The 19,864-nt window shown below is 39.4% G+C and overlaps 2 protein-coding genes across 2 annotated transcripts in view; one reads left to right on the top strand and one right to left on the bottom strand.

Moving 5' to 3' along the window:
• LOC144090851 (lysosome membrane protein 2-like) overlaps positions 1–4,215 on the bottom strand; it is a 34,402-nt gene extending 30,187 nt beyond the window's left edge. The window contains exon 1 of the mRNA XM_077622717.1: positions 653–4,215. Coding sequence (XP_077478843.1) covers positions 653–775 — 123 coding nt within the window. The 5' untranslated portion in view covers positions 776–4,215. The remainder of the gene's footprint in view (positions 1–652) is intronic.
• A 5,298-nt stretch (positions 4,216–9,513) lies between these two features.
• Positions 9,514–19,864, top strand: amacr (alpha-methylacyl-CoA racemase). Its single transcript, XM_077623623.1, has 6 exons — positions 9,514–9,633; positions 10,787–11,043; positions 12,677–12,820; positions 15,421–15,581; positions 17,975–18,161; positions 19,205–19,864. Exons 2-6 carry the CDS (start codon positions 10,797–10,799, stop codon positions 19,612–19,614), a joined length of 1,149 nt encoding a protein of 382 aa, XP_077479749.1. The 5' UTR covers positions 9,514–9,633; positions 10,787–10,796; the 3' UTR covers positions 19,615–19,864.

Raw genomic sequence — 19,864 nt, forward strand, 5'->3', positions numbered from 1 at the left:
TTTTTCAATAGTACAAGGTAACAAAATGAATGTTGTAATAAACTAATTACCGAGCTATCTATTCGGTACTCAGTATTGCTAGATCAGGTGACCCGGACTCGAACTCGGGTGCAAAAAATATGCGATCGGGACAACTATAGCCAAAAGAGTTCTTGTCTAAATTACATACCTGTCAACCTCTGCCGATAACTGCCCTTATAAATGATTATGATTCCCCTTACAAACCCCCCAAAAACCTTACAAACCCCCAAAAAACCTTACAAACACCGTACCGTACGGTGTTTGTAAGGTTTTTTGGGGGTTTGTAAGGTTTTTGGGGGGTTTGTAAGGGGAATCATAATCATTTATAAGGGCAGTTATCGGCAGAGGTTGTCAGGTATGAAATTAATGCATTTTTGTAACTTCCACCAAAACAATTTTCTGTAAAAAATACTAGTACAGTGCACACGTATATAAAATTAGAGATTTAAAAAAATAAAATCACCCCCCCTAACCCCCCCCCCCCCCCCCCCCCCCCCCCCACCACCACGCCCCACACACATACACACACAAACACACTGTTATCCTCTTTGAAGTGAGGGGTGATGTAAATAAAAACATTGCAGCACCAACAAACAAAGGAATACATAAAAGAAAAAACTTTTTTCAAAACCTTTTTGAGGCGGTTGTGCATCAGCTGTCGGAACGCCTGCTTGGAGATCAGACCGATGCCCAGGACAAGCAGGGTGGCGCAGATGACGCCCACCGCGTAAATGGCGCACGACCTCCGTGTCATGCTCGCAGGTGGAACCGTCCGTCCACAAAGAACAAGAAAAAGTCAAGCAAATGTTCAAGTTTCTTCTTCCGGAAAAAAACACCCGGATGAGTTTGTAGAAGTTTTACAACTCTCACTTAAAAAAAAAAGTTGCGCGTGTAGTCGAGAGATCGTTGAAGCGATAAAGAAAATGACGCAAGAAAAGGACGTGGGAGCGCGATTTTAAAGTGGGTTCAATAAAAGAGAGGCCACGCTTATTTGTATGCCGGGCAGGGGCCGGCTAGACGGCCGCTGATTGGCTACACGAGAACGCGCGAGCGTCGTGAGCGCGTTCGTGCTTCTCAACCCACGCAAGGGGGCCCCTCCCCTCCCACCCAAACAAGGATGAGAGCGTCTTCATCTGTTGAGTCTCATTACAAGGAAACACACAACAATAGACCAGTCAATTGTCGTTGGAGTATCCTTAACAATAAAAGTAGTCGAAATTTAAAAGATTTAACAGACATTTAATCCGTTTTGACTGAGAGCAGTGGTAGAACAAATGTAAACAGAGCCCCTAGATTTGGCCTTTACATTTGAACACTATATTATCACTCTGTGTGTCGTCTTACATTTGTTTTAGACTCAACTTTCCCCAGTCATGGCCCCTTTACACCAGCAAAGCAAGCCCCCTAGAGGCAGCCAGCACTAGGCGAGACCCCCTAAGTCAAATGTATTGGAATTTTGGATTTGTGTCTACCTCCCTTGTACAGTTAAATTCACAGAGAAACTATATGCGTGTTTCATATCTGTGTACGATGTAAGAATATTTGAAAATCGGAGAAAGGTCATGTACTGTTATTATTCATTCATTTTCTGAACCGCTTGTCCTCACAAGGATTGTGGGGGTGCTGGAGCCTATCCCAGTTAACTACAGGCACCAGGCGGAGGCCACCCTAAATCGGTTGCCAGCCAATTGCAGGGCACAAGGAGACAGACAACAATTTTGATTTTTCAACCAGCCTACTATGCATGTTTTTGGGACGTGAGAGGAAACCGGACTACTCGAAGAAAAGCCACATGCAAACTCCGCACAGGTGGATCGACCTGGATTTGAACCCAGGACCCCACAGCTGTGAGGCCAACGCGCTAACCACTCAAGCTGCCGACCAGCTCATTAATATAACATTAAGATCAGATATTCAATATCACTCATTTCTAACATTATTTCTTTATTTGAGTAATATACAACATTTTTAATTCAAATGTTGTACCAAAGAAACTCTTTGAATCGTTTGAAAACAATAATTTGTGTTTGTAGTAGATTGAATGGTAAAATGTCTTTGGAAAAACATTTACAATAGTTTAGTCAGCAAATTTCTATGAAGATGATAACATTATGTAAGAGGAGTAGAATAAGTCAGGAAAAATGGATTGTTTAGAACACTGACTAATTCTGACTTTATTCTCAAAGTCAGGAATTGTGACTTATGACCTTCTAAATTCTTCTAAATAAATTCTTCACTGTTCCAAATCCAAGCCACCTGATTTAGAAGTTCACAAATAGCATTTTGTTTTCTGTTTTAACCCCAGCCCACATGTTTTTGAATAAAAAATAAACATAAGTGAAAGATGTGATCTCTGAGTGAACTGAGGTTCTGTCAGTTAATTTAATGTTTGTTCTATTTCTGACTGATAGTCTGTTGACACACACTTCTCAGCTCTAGGGTCCACTTCTCTTTTTTTCCCTTCTCTCTCTAGTGACTTTAACTTTGATCTTGAAAGTCACAGTTTTAACTTCAACAGCACCGTCTATCAAATGTGCCTGCAGGGGTCACATAATTTAAATAAACAGCTGACATATTCCTAAGACTTTGGTGTTTTTTCACAATGCAAATAATGAATACTAACTAGTACAAAAGCAAATATGAGAGCCTAACATGAGTTGTTGTCTCAGTTTTAAAAATAGCCTATAGGAAGCATTGCTATTGTGTCATGTTGGTTCATTGTTGTACATGTGAGGTGAGTCTACATTAAAGGACGAACATTGTATAGCTAATGCACACACAGAATAGCTACCATATTTTCTCGCATATAAACCGCCACTGCGTATAAGCCGCACCCTTAAAATTAACTTAAAATCATTGAATTATACAATTTCTCGCGTATAAGCCACCCCCTGATTCACAATTTTCACCTCCATATTCATGGTTGAAATAGGGAGTACAAATGTATTACTTTGAAGGGAAAATCTTAAGATTGTGTAGATAATGCACACAGAATAGCTACCATATTTTCTCGCATATAAACCGCCACCGCGTATAAGCCGCACCCTTAAAATTGCCTTAAAATCATTGAATTATAAAATTTCTCGCGTATAAGCCACCCCCTGATTCACAATTTTCACCTCCATATTCATGGTTGTAATAGGGAGTACAAATGTATTACTTTGAAGGGAAAATCTTAAGAAAAATCCTCGCACGTGATATTTCTGAGATACTGTGAATTAAAAGCACATTATTAGGGTCAATATGATAAGGATGTTAGTAATACAATCAGTAATGGTTGTTTTCTTACTGCAAAACAGAAAATAACCACCAAATAGTAAATGTTAATTTGCCGACATCTACTGGTGAAAAAGAGTATAGCAACAATGTAAGTCTTATCCGCATACAAAGCCATATGCTAGATTCAGTCATCAATTTTTTTAGTTACAAGTGCGGCTCATATGCGAGAAAATACGGTAGCTCTATGTGCCTTACGGCTGATGCACAGTACGGAAGATGAATTAATATTTATTATATGTTTAGCTGCGCTATAGTGAGAAAGTCAGGGATTGTGAGATTCTTGAACAGATGTGAGGACATTGAACTGCCAAAAGTTAATTGCCACTGAGAGAACCATCAAATAGAAGCTGTCCTCCTTCCTTTCCTCTGTTGCTTATTGGCACATATCCATCATACTGCGTATCCAATCTCTATTATTTCAAAAGAGCTATACGACAGCAAACCCTAATCTAATCATATGTTTTAGAAACATTTGAGATACTAGTTAAAACAGAAACAACTCCTAACTCACATCACTTCCCGGTCGCGTTGCTGTTTCTTTTTAGCTTGGCCCTAATTCTTTCTCCTTTGTAAATGTCATCCATAACGTGGGAAACTCGTGAATGTTTTGCATCTAAGAGGACACAATAGTAGCTGCCAGTCAAAACATCCTTTTCTCTAAGTTTATATCTTCCTTAGAAAGCACTTAATGTTTTTTTTGGGAGAATTCAATCCGACGGTGAAAATGCCTTGCAAGGGTGTCAAATGACTAGCGACTGTTTGCATGTTTGAGGTACACACATGTAAATGTGATCAATTTATGTGACGTTGTTATATATGCAGTATGTATTAAAAAGATACACAAAATAAACGGAACAATCAAGCTTTCAAATGTTCCCATCATCATGTAAATAATAATCTTAGTTAATAGCATCTAAGTAATCCTATACAGTCAAACATATATTTGATGCATGAATTTTGAGTGTGTTATCTTTTTCTTGATAAAAAGTTATTGCAAAATTATGATACAAAACTACAACAAGTTATGTATTAGAAATATTGTAGTCTTTTATTACGAGGGACCATTAATGGCTCAATTTTAAACATTTAAATTTGCATTCAATATTTTTCCTGAAAATAAATACTATATGTTTTCAAAAGATTTTTGCCAATGACTGAAATAATACTAATATAATAGACAATATGAAATATTGTTAAATATTGTCTTGAAAATGATTTTAATTGAATTTCAATACAAAACAGTAGAAAAACAAAAAAATGCAATTCAGGCCAAATCTGAATACAGCTAAAGTGCAATATTTCTACAGTGTATGACTATTTTTTTTCTGGACAGTATTGCTTTGAAATGGTAAAAACCAAATGACTTAAAGTCATCTAAAGGCCTAAAACTGAACTATTGAAATCGCATTACCTACCTTTATCATTGAGAAAGCACCTGTTTGTATCGCAAGCTCTAATGAAAAGGTATTTATTGTACTTTATTAAAAAATGATATCTTATTTCTGTGCTACATTTTTGAGTGATTAATGAATTGGAGTTAAAAGTCCCAGTGAGAAGCTTCTCAAATTCAACCCAATTATTGTTATGCGGGTGTAAAGAAAAAAAAAAGGCCTAACCACCACTGTAAAATCGCTCAGGATAATTTTTAAATACCTCTAACGACCTTTGCCGCTTTTATCGGAGGTTTGGTCAGGTTGCCTGTTTTGTAGCTATTTACAACCACTTTTCCTTTTGTCTACGATCAGCCATCAGAGTACAGGATGTATCATGTGCTTGGCCTCATTCTCGCTTCGAATTGTTTTTTTCCCCCCACACAGTTTGCGGATGTAACATTGGAAGGCTCAGTGTGGAAAACACCAGGACATTCCGCAATTGGTGTAAAGGGTCACGGGGGGTGCTGGAGTCTATCCCAGCTAACTACGGGCATGAGGCGGGGGAAACACCCTGAATTAGTGGCCAGCCAATCGCAGGGCACGACGATACAGACAACCATTCAAGCTCACAATCACACCTAGGGGCAATTTAGAGTGTTCAATCACCCAGTCATGTATGTTTTTGGAATGTGGGAGGAAGTACCTGGAGTACCCGGAGAAAACCCACGCATGTCCGGGGAGAAAATGCAAACTACACACAGTGAGGACCGACCTTGGATAGAACCCAGGACCCCATAGCTGTCAGGCCGACGCGCTAACCAATCATCCGCCGGGTGATTTTTGTCTCGTTAAGTGCAGCGGCGAGCGTGGAACGTAGAAGGCCCCAAACGCAGGTGAATTTTAATTTCCTTTTCAATGCCTGTGCCATTTATAGTATAGACGTGACTTAGTCTTCTCTTTGTATTACATAGTGAGTCAATTCGTTTTTTTGCTATGTTTGCTAGCTGTAAACCTTATTATCCCATCTCCAAATTATTCTTTTTTTGCAGTTTTAATCTTGAAACCTGGATAAAATGTGCCTTTTTTTGTAGTTGCTTTCTCATACAGTAGTTGCCAAACTTAACCACTTTTAATGGGCTTCTTATGTTACACAGGTTTCATCTAAATAGTTTGCATTGAGTTTTATTTTTTATTTATTTGATAGCTGTCACATTATTTTTTATGCTTTTAATATTCTATCATTTGTTGTGTTGTGCTAATCAATGTCAGCATTTAACCTACATTTGTATTTGTTTTTTTTAAACGAGAATACATTATCCACAAGGCAGTGATGATTTTTCATCGCCTGTTTTTACAATCAAGGACGTGGAAGGAGTGCTCTAACAAAAACTTTAATAACTAAGTCAAGAAGGGTGTCAATTAAAAAAAAAACAAGGACTTAGAATTAAATAACAAAACCAAACCTGACATGGAAGACGTGAGAAAATGAAGAATTCGAAACATGACATGGCAGCATACCATAACACAGACAAGGCAGGGTAAAGCAGCCGATCTGACCAGAACTGACAAACACACAGGGTGTACATAGACAGACAGGGGTTGATTACAAAATACACACACACTCATCCATCTCAAAACCCCAACTATGTACACATTTTTCTGGTCTTTATTTTTCCGATGATGTTATACTTTAATACCTTTCATTTTAATACATGCATTGTTTGTTACTTTTCAACCTCTAGAAGTGATATCACAAAGGTAAAATGGTGTAGACTAGAGACAAGTCAACAAGTTTTTTTTAACTTGAGTTTTTGTGGAATTAAAAAGCAATAAAATTGTTGCATTGTTTGTGCGATAAAAAGTTTTATCGCCTGTTTTTCTCTGAGGGCCGAATTTTCGATGGATGCGAGGACCTATTTGAAAACTTTCCACTCACATTTGGTAAACAAAGGATCAGAATTGAGTAAAAAAGACTGGGTTTCAAAATGTATTTATTTTTAAGTAATAACTCTTGGCTAGCATTGAGGACAATAGCCTTACAATCCATTTTGTCTGGGAGGGTTGATAGTGACCTTTTGCCGCGAGTCTCTCGGTGTCAAAATGGATTCCAAATCTATTGCTATGAATAGGTGCTTTTTAAAAAAAAAAGAATTTTTACTATCACAGCACATGCTCTTATCCAAGAATCACTCCTATCCCCCAGTCAAATTGGATTGGATGTCTATTGACGTCATTGGCAATCAACCATGCTCACTCAATGTCAACATTTCCAGTTAAAATGGATTTTATGCATACTTAACCACAATGAATGATCTAAGGCCTCCAAGCAATGAAATAATAAAAAAATAACCATTGAAATTCTACAATATACTACATTGATTTCAACTTAAATTTATGTTAAACCAAATATTGAAATTCTTCATAGTTCTTACCTTATTTTCAACATGTCAGGTTTTGAGTACCGAGTTAATGTAGAGGAACTGTTTAAGTCAGCAGCTTTATCTAGTGGAAAGTTAAGAGGTGCAACATAGGCTAAATTTAAGCTACTTGTGCAAGACATATGAAATCATATTTTCATTTTCAGCGTGCTAATAAAAACTGGGCAACGAGCCCAGCCTATAATTCAGTATCATGTATTCATACTCCAATAATTCCCCCCCGCCAGGACTTTTTGTCCACATGATCACACCCCAAACAGGTGGTCTCATCCCCATTGTTCACAAACTGTCTGTGTTTCCAATCAAGTGCAGCCACTTCATATATGACCAATTGTTGGTCTTTGTCTGCGAACAATAACTCCAGTGTGTCAAAGTTTGCATCTGGAAATGTCGTCAGGTCAGCGTGGATAAGGGACGTAAAAATAGCTCCAGACAAAAGATGACATCAAACACTAGTGAACATACATAAAAAAGTGTACACACCCATTGTCAAATGCCCGTTTTTGTTGTTTTTACATGCAAGAATGAGACCAATATACATCAAATAACTTCAAAACCTTTCTTTCACTGTTAATGTCCAGTGAAATTGGATTGGACGTCTCACATCATTGAAACATAATCACGTTCGATGGCAGCTTCTGAATTATGATAACAAGTAAGAAAATAATATAGAAATAATATATAGACATCCTGCTTTATTGGATGTTTTTGTTGACTTTATTGAAACAAACGTTGCAGGAAAAAAAAAGAGAAAATGTCCAAGAAAACTCAACTAAATTAGCCCAATTCATCATATTGGTTGACTAACTTTATTTCCTGTATAATTTTTTCCAAATAAAATTCCTTCTTAAAAAATATTTATAATCTTATATTGGTGCTGCACAACCGATTTGTAAAAAGGGGATCACTTATAATTGATTTTCTTTCTTTGAATGATTATAATGTTGCGAAAACTCAAGTCAACTCAGTTCAAATTGACAAGTGTGAAAAATCATGATGTTGGAAAAGACATTGAAATAATTTATTTGGCTTAATTTATTTTATAGCACAAAAACAGGGCATTTGGACATGGGTGTGGAGACTTTTTACAGAACATTCACCTCTCGTTAAAACATTTAAATCCCTATTCCTGCTCATTTTCATGACTCTATACGAACGTGTGCGACTTTTACTAAGGATATGTTCTCATTGTCGATGTATGTACTTTCACAGCATGGCGTCTTGTCTGTTGGCTTCTCAGGACCTTGTGTTTACATGGAAACTTGACTTCCTGACTGCGATACTGCAGGAAAGTTCTTGCGGCAGAGCTCCATGACATTGTTAGGATCCCTCCCGCGGGAGACATTCCCTTCACTTCCTTAGAAGCTACAATGTGACTGCTTTCTATTTATCGATGGCATTTTTGTCTTTGACCCTTTTCAAAACTTACCTTACATTTTTAAAAAGCAATGCTAAATTCAGGCCTGGTGGATGAGTGGTTAAAGTGTCAGCCCTAGAGTTCTGGGGTTCGAGGGTTCAATCCCAGGTCCAGACCTTCCTGTGGGGAGATTATGTGTACTCTTGATACTCTGGTTTCCTCCCACATCCCAAAAACATGGAGGGTAAACTGGTTGAGCACTCTAAATTTCTCCTAGGTATGAGTGCTAGCGTAAATGGTTGTCTGTCTCTTTTGCTGGCCACCAATTCAGGGTGTCCCCCTCCTAGTGCCCTAGTAAACTGGGATTGGCTCCAGCACCCCTGTGACCCTTGTGAGGATAAGCGATACAGTGCATTTTGCAACAAGCCTATTTATGTAACCTCATTCTCAGATTAATGTCATTTTTCATGAAAAAATACAAAGACTACCATGTTTTTGTTTATGATGGTACTGTTTTTTTTGCATTGCTATTATTTGTTAGTGTTCTATGCTCAAAATATCAAAAATGTTCTTCCTGAAATGCTACATCAATCACAGCCCAGAAAATTGTTGGGAATGGTGTAGTTTTGATTGGACAAATAGCGCCCCCTTGTGTCGTTAAAGGTGGGGGTCTCAAACTTGATGCTTATCAACCCTTCTTTTATTTAAGGAAGTCAAGAAAATAGTTTAAACATTTAAGATTCCTTAAAACATGCAAAACGGGGAAATACATTTTTGGTAGGAAAAATTGTAAAGTTGACATTTTAAAGTTTGATACACAGCCTACCTGGTATTGTGTTCTTGTAATCCGATGAAAAACTTTTTAGTAGGACTTCTAATAGTAAATAAATACACTCTTATTATAAACAGCTTGTTACTATGTAAGTTTGGTACGTCTAAATTTCGACAGTTAATCCCCATAATTAAAATTGCACTGCTTATTCGGTTGATTACAACTGCTAGCACGTGCTTGAGCAGAAATTCACCCTTTGAAATAAACAAACACTCTTGACATAATCACGTGACTGTAAGGTCACGTGATATCTGCTAGCTGCGTACGCATTTTGCCCAACAACTACCGACTGTCCTGTTTTCGACAGCTGAGATCACCTGAAAACAAGTGAAGGTTAGCATGCCTAAACATTTCACTTTTGTTTCTGTTTTTTTATTGTTTGTTGGTTGATTTTGTATTTATAAAACGTTGTGAAATGTTAGATAGAATACAGTTGTTGGTTGACTTCGTTGAATGCGTGGAAAAGTTCCACGGATCTGATAATCTTAACATGTGACTTTGGACTTTGTTCGACTTTGTTGCATTTGTGTCCAAATATTAACGCAGTGGTAATAGGGTACTGATTTACTAGGTGGTTCTGGGGGAAACAAGCTACAGTAAGTTTGTTTTTAATTGTGGTGCGTTCAAAGGACTCCGGACACTTTTTCTTAAAGGGCACATGGTGGTCATTTAAATTCAAACCAAATTCGTAACTTAGTTTCTTGCATGTCAAATCCATTTTCTCCATCGAAGGTTGAAAGGCGATTTATTTAGTCCAGTTTTGGAAAGGGAAATTTTTTTAAACTCGTTTAAGTACAGAGTTTAGAGCAGGGGTGTCCAAACTAGTCGTCAAGGGCTGCAGTGGGTGCAGGGTTTCATTCCAACCCTGAGTATTCATTCATTTTCTGAACTGCTTCATCCTCATTAGGGTCACGGGGGGTGCTGGAGCCTTTCCCAGCTGACTCCGGGCCAGAGGCGGGGCACACCCTGAATCGGTGGCCAGCCAATCGCAGGGCACGAGGAGACGGACAACTTCGCACACTCACCCCCATACCTAGGGGCAATTTAGAGTGTCCAATCAGCCTAGCATGCATGTTTTTGGCATGTGGGAGGAAACCGGAGTATCCGGAGGAAACCCACGCAGGCCCGGGTAGAACATGCGAACTTCACACAGGTGGACCGACCCGGATTTGAACCCAGGACCCCAGAGCTGTGAGGCCGACACGCTAACCACTCATCCGCCGGGCCGCCCAACCCTATGTACTTGTGGCTCAAACCAGAGGTTAATACCAAATCACTTGAAACTATGAAATATGAGAATATTATTAAGGTTCTCATACAGAACGTAATCGCCATTGTGGTGCATTTAATCGAAATGGCGAGCATTATAGCAATGTCTTGGAATTTTGCTGAAACTTGCCAATTAATTGAACTCTTTTGGTTTTACAGTACACTTCAGAATCGACGTTACTACTTGAATACAATAATGGGCATTTTTATCTTTTAGTGTTTTCAACATGGCGTTGAATGGTGTACGTGTGGTCGAACTGGCGGGTTTGGCTCCGGCGCCATTTTGTGGCATGATCCTGGCTGACTTTGGCGCAAAGGTGATCCGTGTCGACCGCACCAAGGCCGGATTCTCTATGGACACGCAGGCCCGTGGAAAACGCTCGGTGGCCATCAACCTGAAGACTTCCGAGGGCGTCGCCCTGCTTCGGAACCTCTGCATACAGTCAGATGTTGTCCTGGAGCCATACCGCAAAGGTGGGGCCATGAAAATCCAGACTAAGAATGTATGCATTCAGTTATGCTATTAGCCAGTGTTGGAACTAAAGCCGTTACATACTTGCATAATGAAACAATTTTTTTACTTAAACTTCTGACTTAACGCCTTACATTTTTCAACCTATAAGGCCCCCCCTATATAGTTATTCTACAAGTGTTACCCGTGTTACTTACCGATCCAAAATGAAAAATCTTTATCTGTACTTACGAATGGAGGTAAGACACAATGTTAGCAACACATTTGACTTTTATTCAACGAAACATCATCCCCAAACTTCATTGCTCCCAAACCCTCAGCCTGGAGGCAATGTTCAAGAGCACGTTGCATTGGCAAGTACATAAGTGTGTGTGACATTAACAGAAGTCTCCGCTGTTCTCTCTTTGTGGGGTCTCAGTAGCATCGTTGGGTTCTTGAACAACCCTCTAGAGCAGGGCTCTAATGACTGATGGGCACTTCAGTTCATTCATACTATATGTACATAATTGATTGCTTTCATTGACAAGGGTGCCGCAAAGCCGGATGTTTGCGAGTTGTGTGCAGAAAAGCATCCCTGAATGTCCCTCAAAGCAATAGGAAATTATCCCAAATTTACCAATATTTACCTGTAAGTACTGCAAAATGGAAGTGGGGAAAAAAGTAATGCAAATTTATATCATTGCCTGCTATGGCGAATGATAGATGTCCATTTTACTTGAACTGGCTGTGGATGCTCATCTTCTCACTCCAACGTGAACTAAGCATGTCTTGGAAGAAGTTATTGATTGACTAACATAGGGCAAGATGTCAGGGTAAGATAATCAGAGACAATTTGACAGTAGTGTGAGCCTTACTAGTATCATTAACAGACAAACCCAGTTTACGCACACAAAATTCTGTTTAAACAAAAGAATGCTGAGAGTGTGGTTGACACAGGGTGGAGACTTTTCAGGGTGGAAATACTACAAACATTACTGGGGGTGCTGGAGCTTATTCCAGCCAAACATGGGCACCAGGCAGGGGACACCCTGAATTGGTGGTCAGCTAGATATTATTTTATACTCCTCCTTTTTTCCTGAAAGTATCGTATAACAATTGAGTATCTAGTAACGCAACTTTGTTATTTTTTCAGAGAAGTAGCAATAACTATAACTCTACTTTTCAAAAGTAAATTGAACACTGCTTTTAACATGGAATACCTTCCAGACCCACCTTGTTTATGATTAGATTAGATAACTTTATTCATCCCGTATTCGGGAAATGTCACTGTCACAGTAGCAAGAGGGTGAGAATACAGACACAGAAAAATACATTTTAGACATAAATGAATAGGTAATAAATAAGTTAGTTAATAAATAAAGTAACACTTGCTGCGATAGAGTGAGGCAAATTTTGTTGGTGGTGTATTTTCCCCTCTCATGCAAGAGCATGTCAGTGCACTGTAAAAAAAAAAAAAAATACAAGAGATAGCATATCACCAAAGCAAAACAGCTTTACTTATTTAGCGCTTTTCACAGACAGGGCTTTTCATCTGTGTTGACGCTCACCCACACATTGGCAGGGACAACTCACGGTGGTGATTTAGTGAAAAAAGATTGTGATTGGAAAACCCCCCAGCTTTTTTTGATTTCTTAGGTGTGATGGAGAAACTCGGTCTTGGTCCTCAGGAGTTGCTGAAGGAAAATCCCGGGCTTGTGTACGCACGTTTGACAGGATATGGACAAAGTGGAATGTACTCCACGGCAGCCGGACATGACATTAATTACTTGGCAATGTCAGGTATGACCGCACGTAAACACCACAGCTTTTCACAATTTTGTTATCACATTCTTTGATGTGAAATTCAGTTTATACACAAAACAATTGTTACTTTGGTTCATTAAACACAAATAAACAAGCATGAGTATGTTACAGAACACCTCTGGTTAAAGTCTTTTGGAGACGCATGCCCTCTACTGGCCAGAATGTAATCTACTGCAACAATAAGTCCGCAACTAATCAGCCCGATATAATAAAAATAATTTAAAAAAACAGGATCATAGTTGCGGCCGAGTGGTCAGCGCGTCGGCCTCACAGTTCTGGGGTTGAGGGTTTGATCCCAGGTTGGTCTTCACTGTGTGGAGTTTGCATGTTTTTAAATTGCCCCTAGGTATGAGTGCAAGCTTGAATGCTTGTACGTCTCCTTGTGCCCTGCGATTGGCTGGCAACCAATTCAGGGTGTCCCCTGCCTGGTGCCCATAGTTGCCTGGGATAGGCTACAGCACCCTCCGCGACACTTGTGAGAATAGGCGGTTCAGAAAATGAATGAAAAAAAGGACCTGAGTCTCAATTTACACACCGTATTACGTTGACATAAGAATGTCCCAACATAGTTGAGATAAGAGGAAAATTCAGAGAAAGTTTTTGCCTTGAGATACGAGACAAATTTGAGATACGAGCATACGAGATGGTTCCCGATGCAGCCGTCCAGGTGGATGAGTATGTGAGAGGCTGCTTATGGGAACAGCATCGCGATTGGCCTGATTTACGATCATGTGATCGGATCGGGAACATCCCCAAATTTATCAGTTTTTTGAGTGATTATGAGGTCCCTTTATTATATATCATCCTGACTACCACTAGTGCAAATTTGTCCTCTGTAGAGGACATTTGTGAACCTAAATATCTCCCACCCAGTGCATCCAATCGCATTAAGTTTTGTGCTCTATAGAGAACATTCAGAGCTTTCCAATTATACCAAATTTCTTTTGCTGTATTCCAATAACATAGATTGGGAAATTTCAAAATAAATGTTATTGGACAGCATTTTTTTCCTGGAAGTCCGGAGAATATAAAAATGTAATTTTACCCCAGAACCAATGTTCCCTCTAAGCTGCGCGCGTGCGCAATTGCGCACTACTCTCGTCTTCTCCGCGCAGCAACAATCATATGGCGCACACAAAATAAAATCCAAACTTTTTTCCCCTCTTTCCTCATTCACGCGGGAGCCAGTGGCAGTAGCTCTGTCCGCTCTTATGTTTTTCGTGTTTTACAGCCCTTCTATCTTTTTTTAAATTACATTTTAATATTTCTTAATACATTCCTTTTTACTTTACTATGCAAATAGAAGAACAAGCGGCGAAATCAGGTGAGAACTGTCTAAATCTGCTGTGTGTGTGATTGCGTGCGTGCGTGTGTGTCTAGTATGTGTGATCGTTTGTCTTCAACCTACACAATGGAATATAAATGGAAATTAGCCCTCGGCTACAATCTTACATATATATGTTCATTAACATGAATATAAATATGTTCATTAATATGTGCTATCCCTTATTAAATAAATCAAAGCAAAATCATGGAAAATATTGCATATAAATGGAAACTTTACTATCTCAAGTGACACGTTCAGCAGAAAAGTCATTTGAACGAGAATGAGAAGTGAGGACAGATGTGTAAAATAAGGTAAAATTTAAGTCAGATTTGTGCATATTATAATGCAATTTATGAAGATGTTTTATTCATAGATATTTTTTCATTCATTTTCTGAACCGCTTTATCCACTTTATCACTCGCTCAGGGGGTGCTGGAGCCTATCCCTGCTGACTTTGGGCCAGGGGCGGGGGGACACCCTGTATCGGTGGCCAGGCGATCGCAGGGCACAAGGAGACGGACAGCCATGCACACTCAGACCCATACCTAGGGGCAATTTTAGAGTGTCCAATCAGCCTACAATGCATCTTTTTGGGATGTGGGAGGAAAACGGAGTACTCGGAGAAAACCCACGCAAGCCCAGAGAGAATATGCATATTCAACACAGGTGGACCGACCTGGATTTGAACCCAGGACCCCAGAGTTGTGAGGCCGACGCGCGAACAACTCATCCGCCGGGCCACCCATTCATAGATATTAATCATTACATTTTATTATTACTAAATCATTGATGTGTTATAGACATGCACCTGCTTATGGCAGGTGTGATACTGGTGTGTGCGCATAGCGAGCAATGATAATGTTGCTCACACTGGTACTCAGTGTGCTCAGGGAGGTTGTCTTTCTGCCCAGACAAACAAAAAATTAGAGGGAACATTGCCCAGAACTTTCAATTATTGTGAAATTACCACATTCAGATATTTGGCTGTCGTCATTGCTGGTAAAATGGACCTATTTGTTATTCAGTTCTGTAATGATTATAGTCTGTCATTATTTTTGTACCATTGTCAATGTAAGTAAAATATTTAATTGTTTAATTGGAGATGTAGGTACAAGGGACTTTTTGGGAGGAGGGGTTGAAGTATTTTAATTTGGGATTAAAAAAACGTGTTTGTGTGTAACACCTCACTTCACACTATCTATTTTCCGCATTCCCATTGTGTGTTTGTTTGGTTTTTGGTAACTCACAGGGCTTTTATCCCACCTGGGTCGCAGCGGAGAGAAGCCGTACTCACCGCTCAATCTCTTGGCGGACTTTGCGGGCGGCGGGCTCACCTGCGCCCTTGGCATTGTGATAGCGTTGCTGGAGCGGACAAAATCGGGAAAGGGGCAGATCATCGATGCTAGCATGGTGAGCAAGAATGTTTCCTCATCAGTTTGGGGCTCAAGGTTACAAGGCAGGAAACAAGGTTACACGCAACTCTGCATTGTCTCTCTGTGTGACTTGTGATTACCCAATGATATCACCTTTTGGTGCCCACCACTAGTCTCTCTTTACTTGTTGCCTCTCATGTCACTCACCTGTTTCTGCTTGTCTTGTCAACCCGTCTGTCTTTGTAAACCAGAGGTGTTCAAACCGGTCGTCAAGAACAGCACTAGGTGTAGGTTTTCATTCCAGCCAATGAAGAGGACACATTTTCACTTACTTGATTGCAGTAAGGTGCTGTGGGTTTCAGAAGAATTCTCATTGGTTCAACTTGTCTGTGCTGGATCAGTTGAAACAAAAACCTGCACCCACTTTGTGGAATAGTTTTGACACCCATGATGTAAACCATTTGTCGGTCGGTGTGTGTCTGCCCCTTGTCGGGTCGTACTGTTAGAAATTAGTGTGGTGCAGAGCAAACGGAGAATTACCTATTATTCTTTAATAACAAAAATTTGTTCCGTTAAAAAAGACAGGGAAAAATGTAAAGGAAGAACAAAAGCAAAGCACCAAACTTACAGTGGGCACGAGGGGAGACAATGACTGGAACGGGACATATACATAAACAATACTCAAACCCCGGAACCACAAAAACAGTATACATATTAATTAAAAAGAAAAAAAATACTTGTTCGGCAAATTTGTGCTATTTCTTGCTATTTTTTTTAGTTACATAAGTGCGTGAACATCTGTAATGTTTTTTTTCTTCTATGGCCAGTCAGTTTGCCTCCCTGAACCGAAAGCAAAAAAATTACTTCTGTCTGAATGGCTCCCTTTCTTATTGCTCTTTGTAATTTAAAAGCCATGACATTGCATTCAATTCACCATGGTCACTGGACACAAGGTTCTTACAGCGGCCATGTCAATTGTTAGACAGGAGAGCACTTGCCTTATCTCTTCCACTTGAGTTGTTCCTTAAGAAGTATAGGCCGTTTTTGTCCATTGGAGATGGTCGACATTTCAACCTTTTCCCCTGAAACCAGCAAAAAGCCAGAGACCTCACAAATAAAGTTTCTATGTAGCTTTTTAAAACTTTTACTTTTTACTTTCTTTGGGAAGGCAATTATTTGTTTTATCAGAAACCAGGTACAAAATGTTGACCCTTTGGCTGCCTGATATTGAGAGGATTGATGCTTCCCAAAAATTGCATTTTACTTATAATATAAAGATTATATTTCCTTCTTTTGCTTAATTTTTTGATGTTGTAGAGACCATTTCCCAAACCAATATACTGATATTCGTTTTCTGAGATAATTCATATAGTTATAAATATTTCTCCTTGATAAGGGAAAACTTTTAGAGTTTAAAAGCCGTCTAAAAGCGGTAATGGAGTGATCAGGCATCGGCCTCACAGTTCTGGGGTCGAGGGTTCGATCCCAGGTTGGTCCTCATTGTGTGGAGTTAGTATGTTCTTGAGTGGGCTTTCTTTGGGTACTCCGTTTCCTCCCATATCCCAAAAACATGCAGGGTAAGCTGGTTGAACACCACGTATATTGTCCCTAGGTGTGAGAGTGAGCATGAATGGTTCAGGGCAAGGGTGTCACACTCTGGTTGGTTCGCGGGCCGCTTTAACGTCAACTTGATTTCACGTGGGCCGGACCATTTTAGATATAATATTTAGATTTTTTTTTATATAAATTGATTAAAAGCCCTGAATATTCCGTTTTTTATAGATCTAAACCAATTTATATTTTAGCTTTTTTTATATTTTTATATTTTACAAAATGATTTTTGAACTAAAAACACAGAAAAAAAATGATTAAAAAATTACAATTATTGATTCAAAAGGGAGAAAATCAGGAAATTTAATATACATCCATACTCTTCATTTTAATTTGATCCTAAAACAGAAAGTCAGCACTCATGATTTACTTTCTCGGGCCACACAAAATGATGCGGTGGGCCAGATTTGGCCCCCCCGGCCGCCACTTTGACACATGTGGTTTAGGGAGTCCTCTGCCTGCTGCCCATAGAATATAGCCTAAAAAAACTGGCTATCACTGGTTAGAGAGTAAAATAAAAACATGAAATTCCCACTTGAGGATTAGTTAAAAAAGTGTGACTTATAGTCTAGATAATATGGTACATGAATATTACGTCTACACAGTTTACACGATTTGGATGCAAAGCCTAGCATTAGAACTCAAATTCTGAAATGATACCACTGTTTCTTCATTTCATATCTTTGCCAATAATATAAGCATTCCACTAACGCCCCGTTTTTACTCGAGCCGACAGGAATAAAATATTTGGACTGTTCAATACTTTGTGTTAAACAGGGCACACAGTATAACACTTGTTGTTCCAATTGTTACATCCAGGTTGAAGGTGCCGCCTACATGGGCTCATTTGTGTGGAAATCCCGCAGCATCGGCATGTGGGATCGTCCGCGAGGAGAGAATATGTTGGACAGTGGCGCTCCTTTTTATGACACGTACAAGACCGCCGACGACAAACATGTGGCAGTGGGCGCCATTGAGCCGCAGTTCTACAAGCAAATGCTGAGAGGTGTTTTGGATTTTAGTTTATCCGTGCGCTTAAAATTGTTTTATAAGAAGGTTAGTACTGAATAAATGGACCCGTCACTGTTAGCCACTGAAGTGAATTCTCTTGATGGGAAAATCAACTTTGCTATTTAGTTACAAGTAATGTAAGCAATAACTAAAACTTGAACAGCTTTAAAATCCATACTTTCATGAAAGGTTATCATGTAGTGATTATAAAAAAATGAAATTTTAGCCTTATGATTTTTAAAAAAATATTTTTTGTGCCTAATATCCCTCTTTAACATATACTGGAGTTGTGTTTAAAGGACCACAATCTCCTTTCAAAGCATATTTTACTGGTAAAAGTCAACACTTGTATTCGTATAAATTAATCAATAGGTTTCTTTTGTGAGAATTAATGTGGAGGCTCCATATGCAAAAAAAAAAAAACCTGGCCCATTGTCTTATAACTAATGGTGCATTTGCTTTGGATGAAACAAAAATTCTCCTGACGACCCATGGAATTTACATGAGGCTTTATTGTTAAGAGTAGAATTGTATAGTTTGATATAGCTCTGGTTATGAACGTGGGAAAAGAACGCGTCCATGTAACAAAATGTGTCAGTGTGAAAACAGAGAAATTAATCCAGCAACAGTACAGAAAAATGTCATCCAGGCTTGTGAATTCAATCATTTTTAGAGTAATTTTTTCCCCCTTCTGATCGTTCGTTATATACCCATTCGCTACAAGCCTCAAATTTACCATTGCTATTACCTAGATTTATAGCTACATCTATTTCTGGCTTAATAGCGCCTTTTTGCACCGGCAACAGCAATTGAAACCACCCTAATGTTTACAATACCTTAAAAAAATCTGTACTCTGATGACGCTAAACCAACACTGATCAGATCAAGTATAATGTTTTACATAGTTGAGTTAATCATATTGTCTCAATAGCTGAATTCAGTTTTTTAATTATCCCTTAACATGCTTGTTGGTCATAATTCTTCCAGTATTAGACTACTATTTAACCATAATTTACGTGACTATTTTTATCCCCATAGGCTTAGAATTGGACGAGGCCCAGTTACCACCTCAGATGAGCCTTTCAGACTGGCCCAAACTCCGGGAGATCTTCTCCGAACGCTTTGCTTCCAAGACACAGGCAGACTGGACTCAAATTTTTGACGGGACAGACGCCTGCGTGACCCCCGTGTTGTCATTTGACCAGGTGAGTTCCCACCAGCACAACAGCGAGAGGGGATCTTTTGTGAAGGACTCCAATGGGGAGGAAAGCCCCCGGCCGGCTCCACTACTCTCCCGGACCCCCGCAGAGGCTTCCGTTGACCCTGATCCGATTATCGGAGAGCACACGATGGAAATCCTGAAGGAATATGGCTACAAAACCTCAGAAATCAATAAGATGCTCACTGCTGGTGTTGTAGAGTGTAACACTACAAAGGCAAAACTGTAACAAATAATTTTGTCTGTTGAAAACAATAATCAATACATTTCAACTCTAAACTCACAATGAGGAACAATCATAATAGAGCACGCCCCCTGGAGGCCAGGGCCTGGGTGTGGCAGCACTGCTCCAGTTTCTGCTCCTGTCGTTTCTGTACTGTGGTGAGCAATTTGCTATCTAATTAAAAAGCATGCCTTTAGTACAAACCTGAAGGGATGCTCTAGAAATGGTGAATAAAAACTGAATCAATAATGTGTAA

This window comes from Stigmatopora argus, chromosome 16 (genome assembly GCF_051989625.1).
Source record: "Stigmatopora argus isolate UIUO_Sarg chromosome 16, RoL_Sarg_1.0, whole genome shotgun sequence".
Lineage (NCBI taxonomy): Eukaryota > Metazoa > Chordata > Actinopteri > Syngnathiformes > Syngnathidae > Stigmatopora > Stigmatopora argus.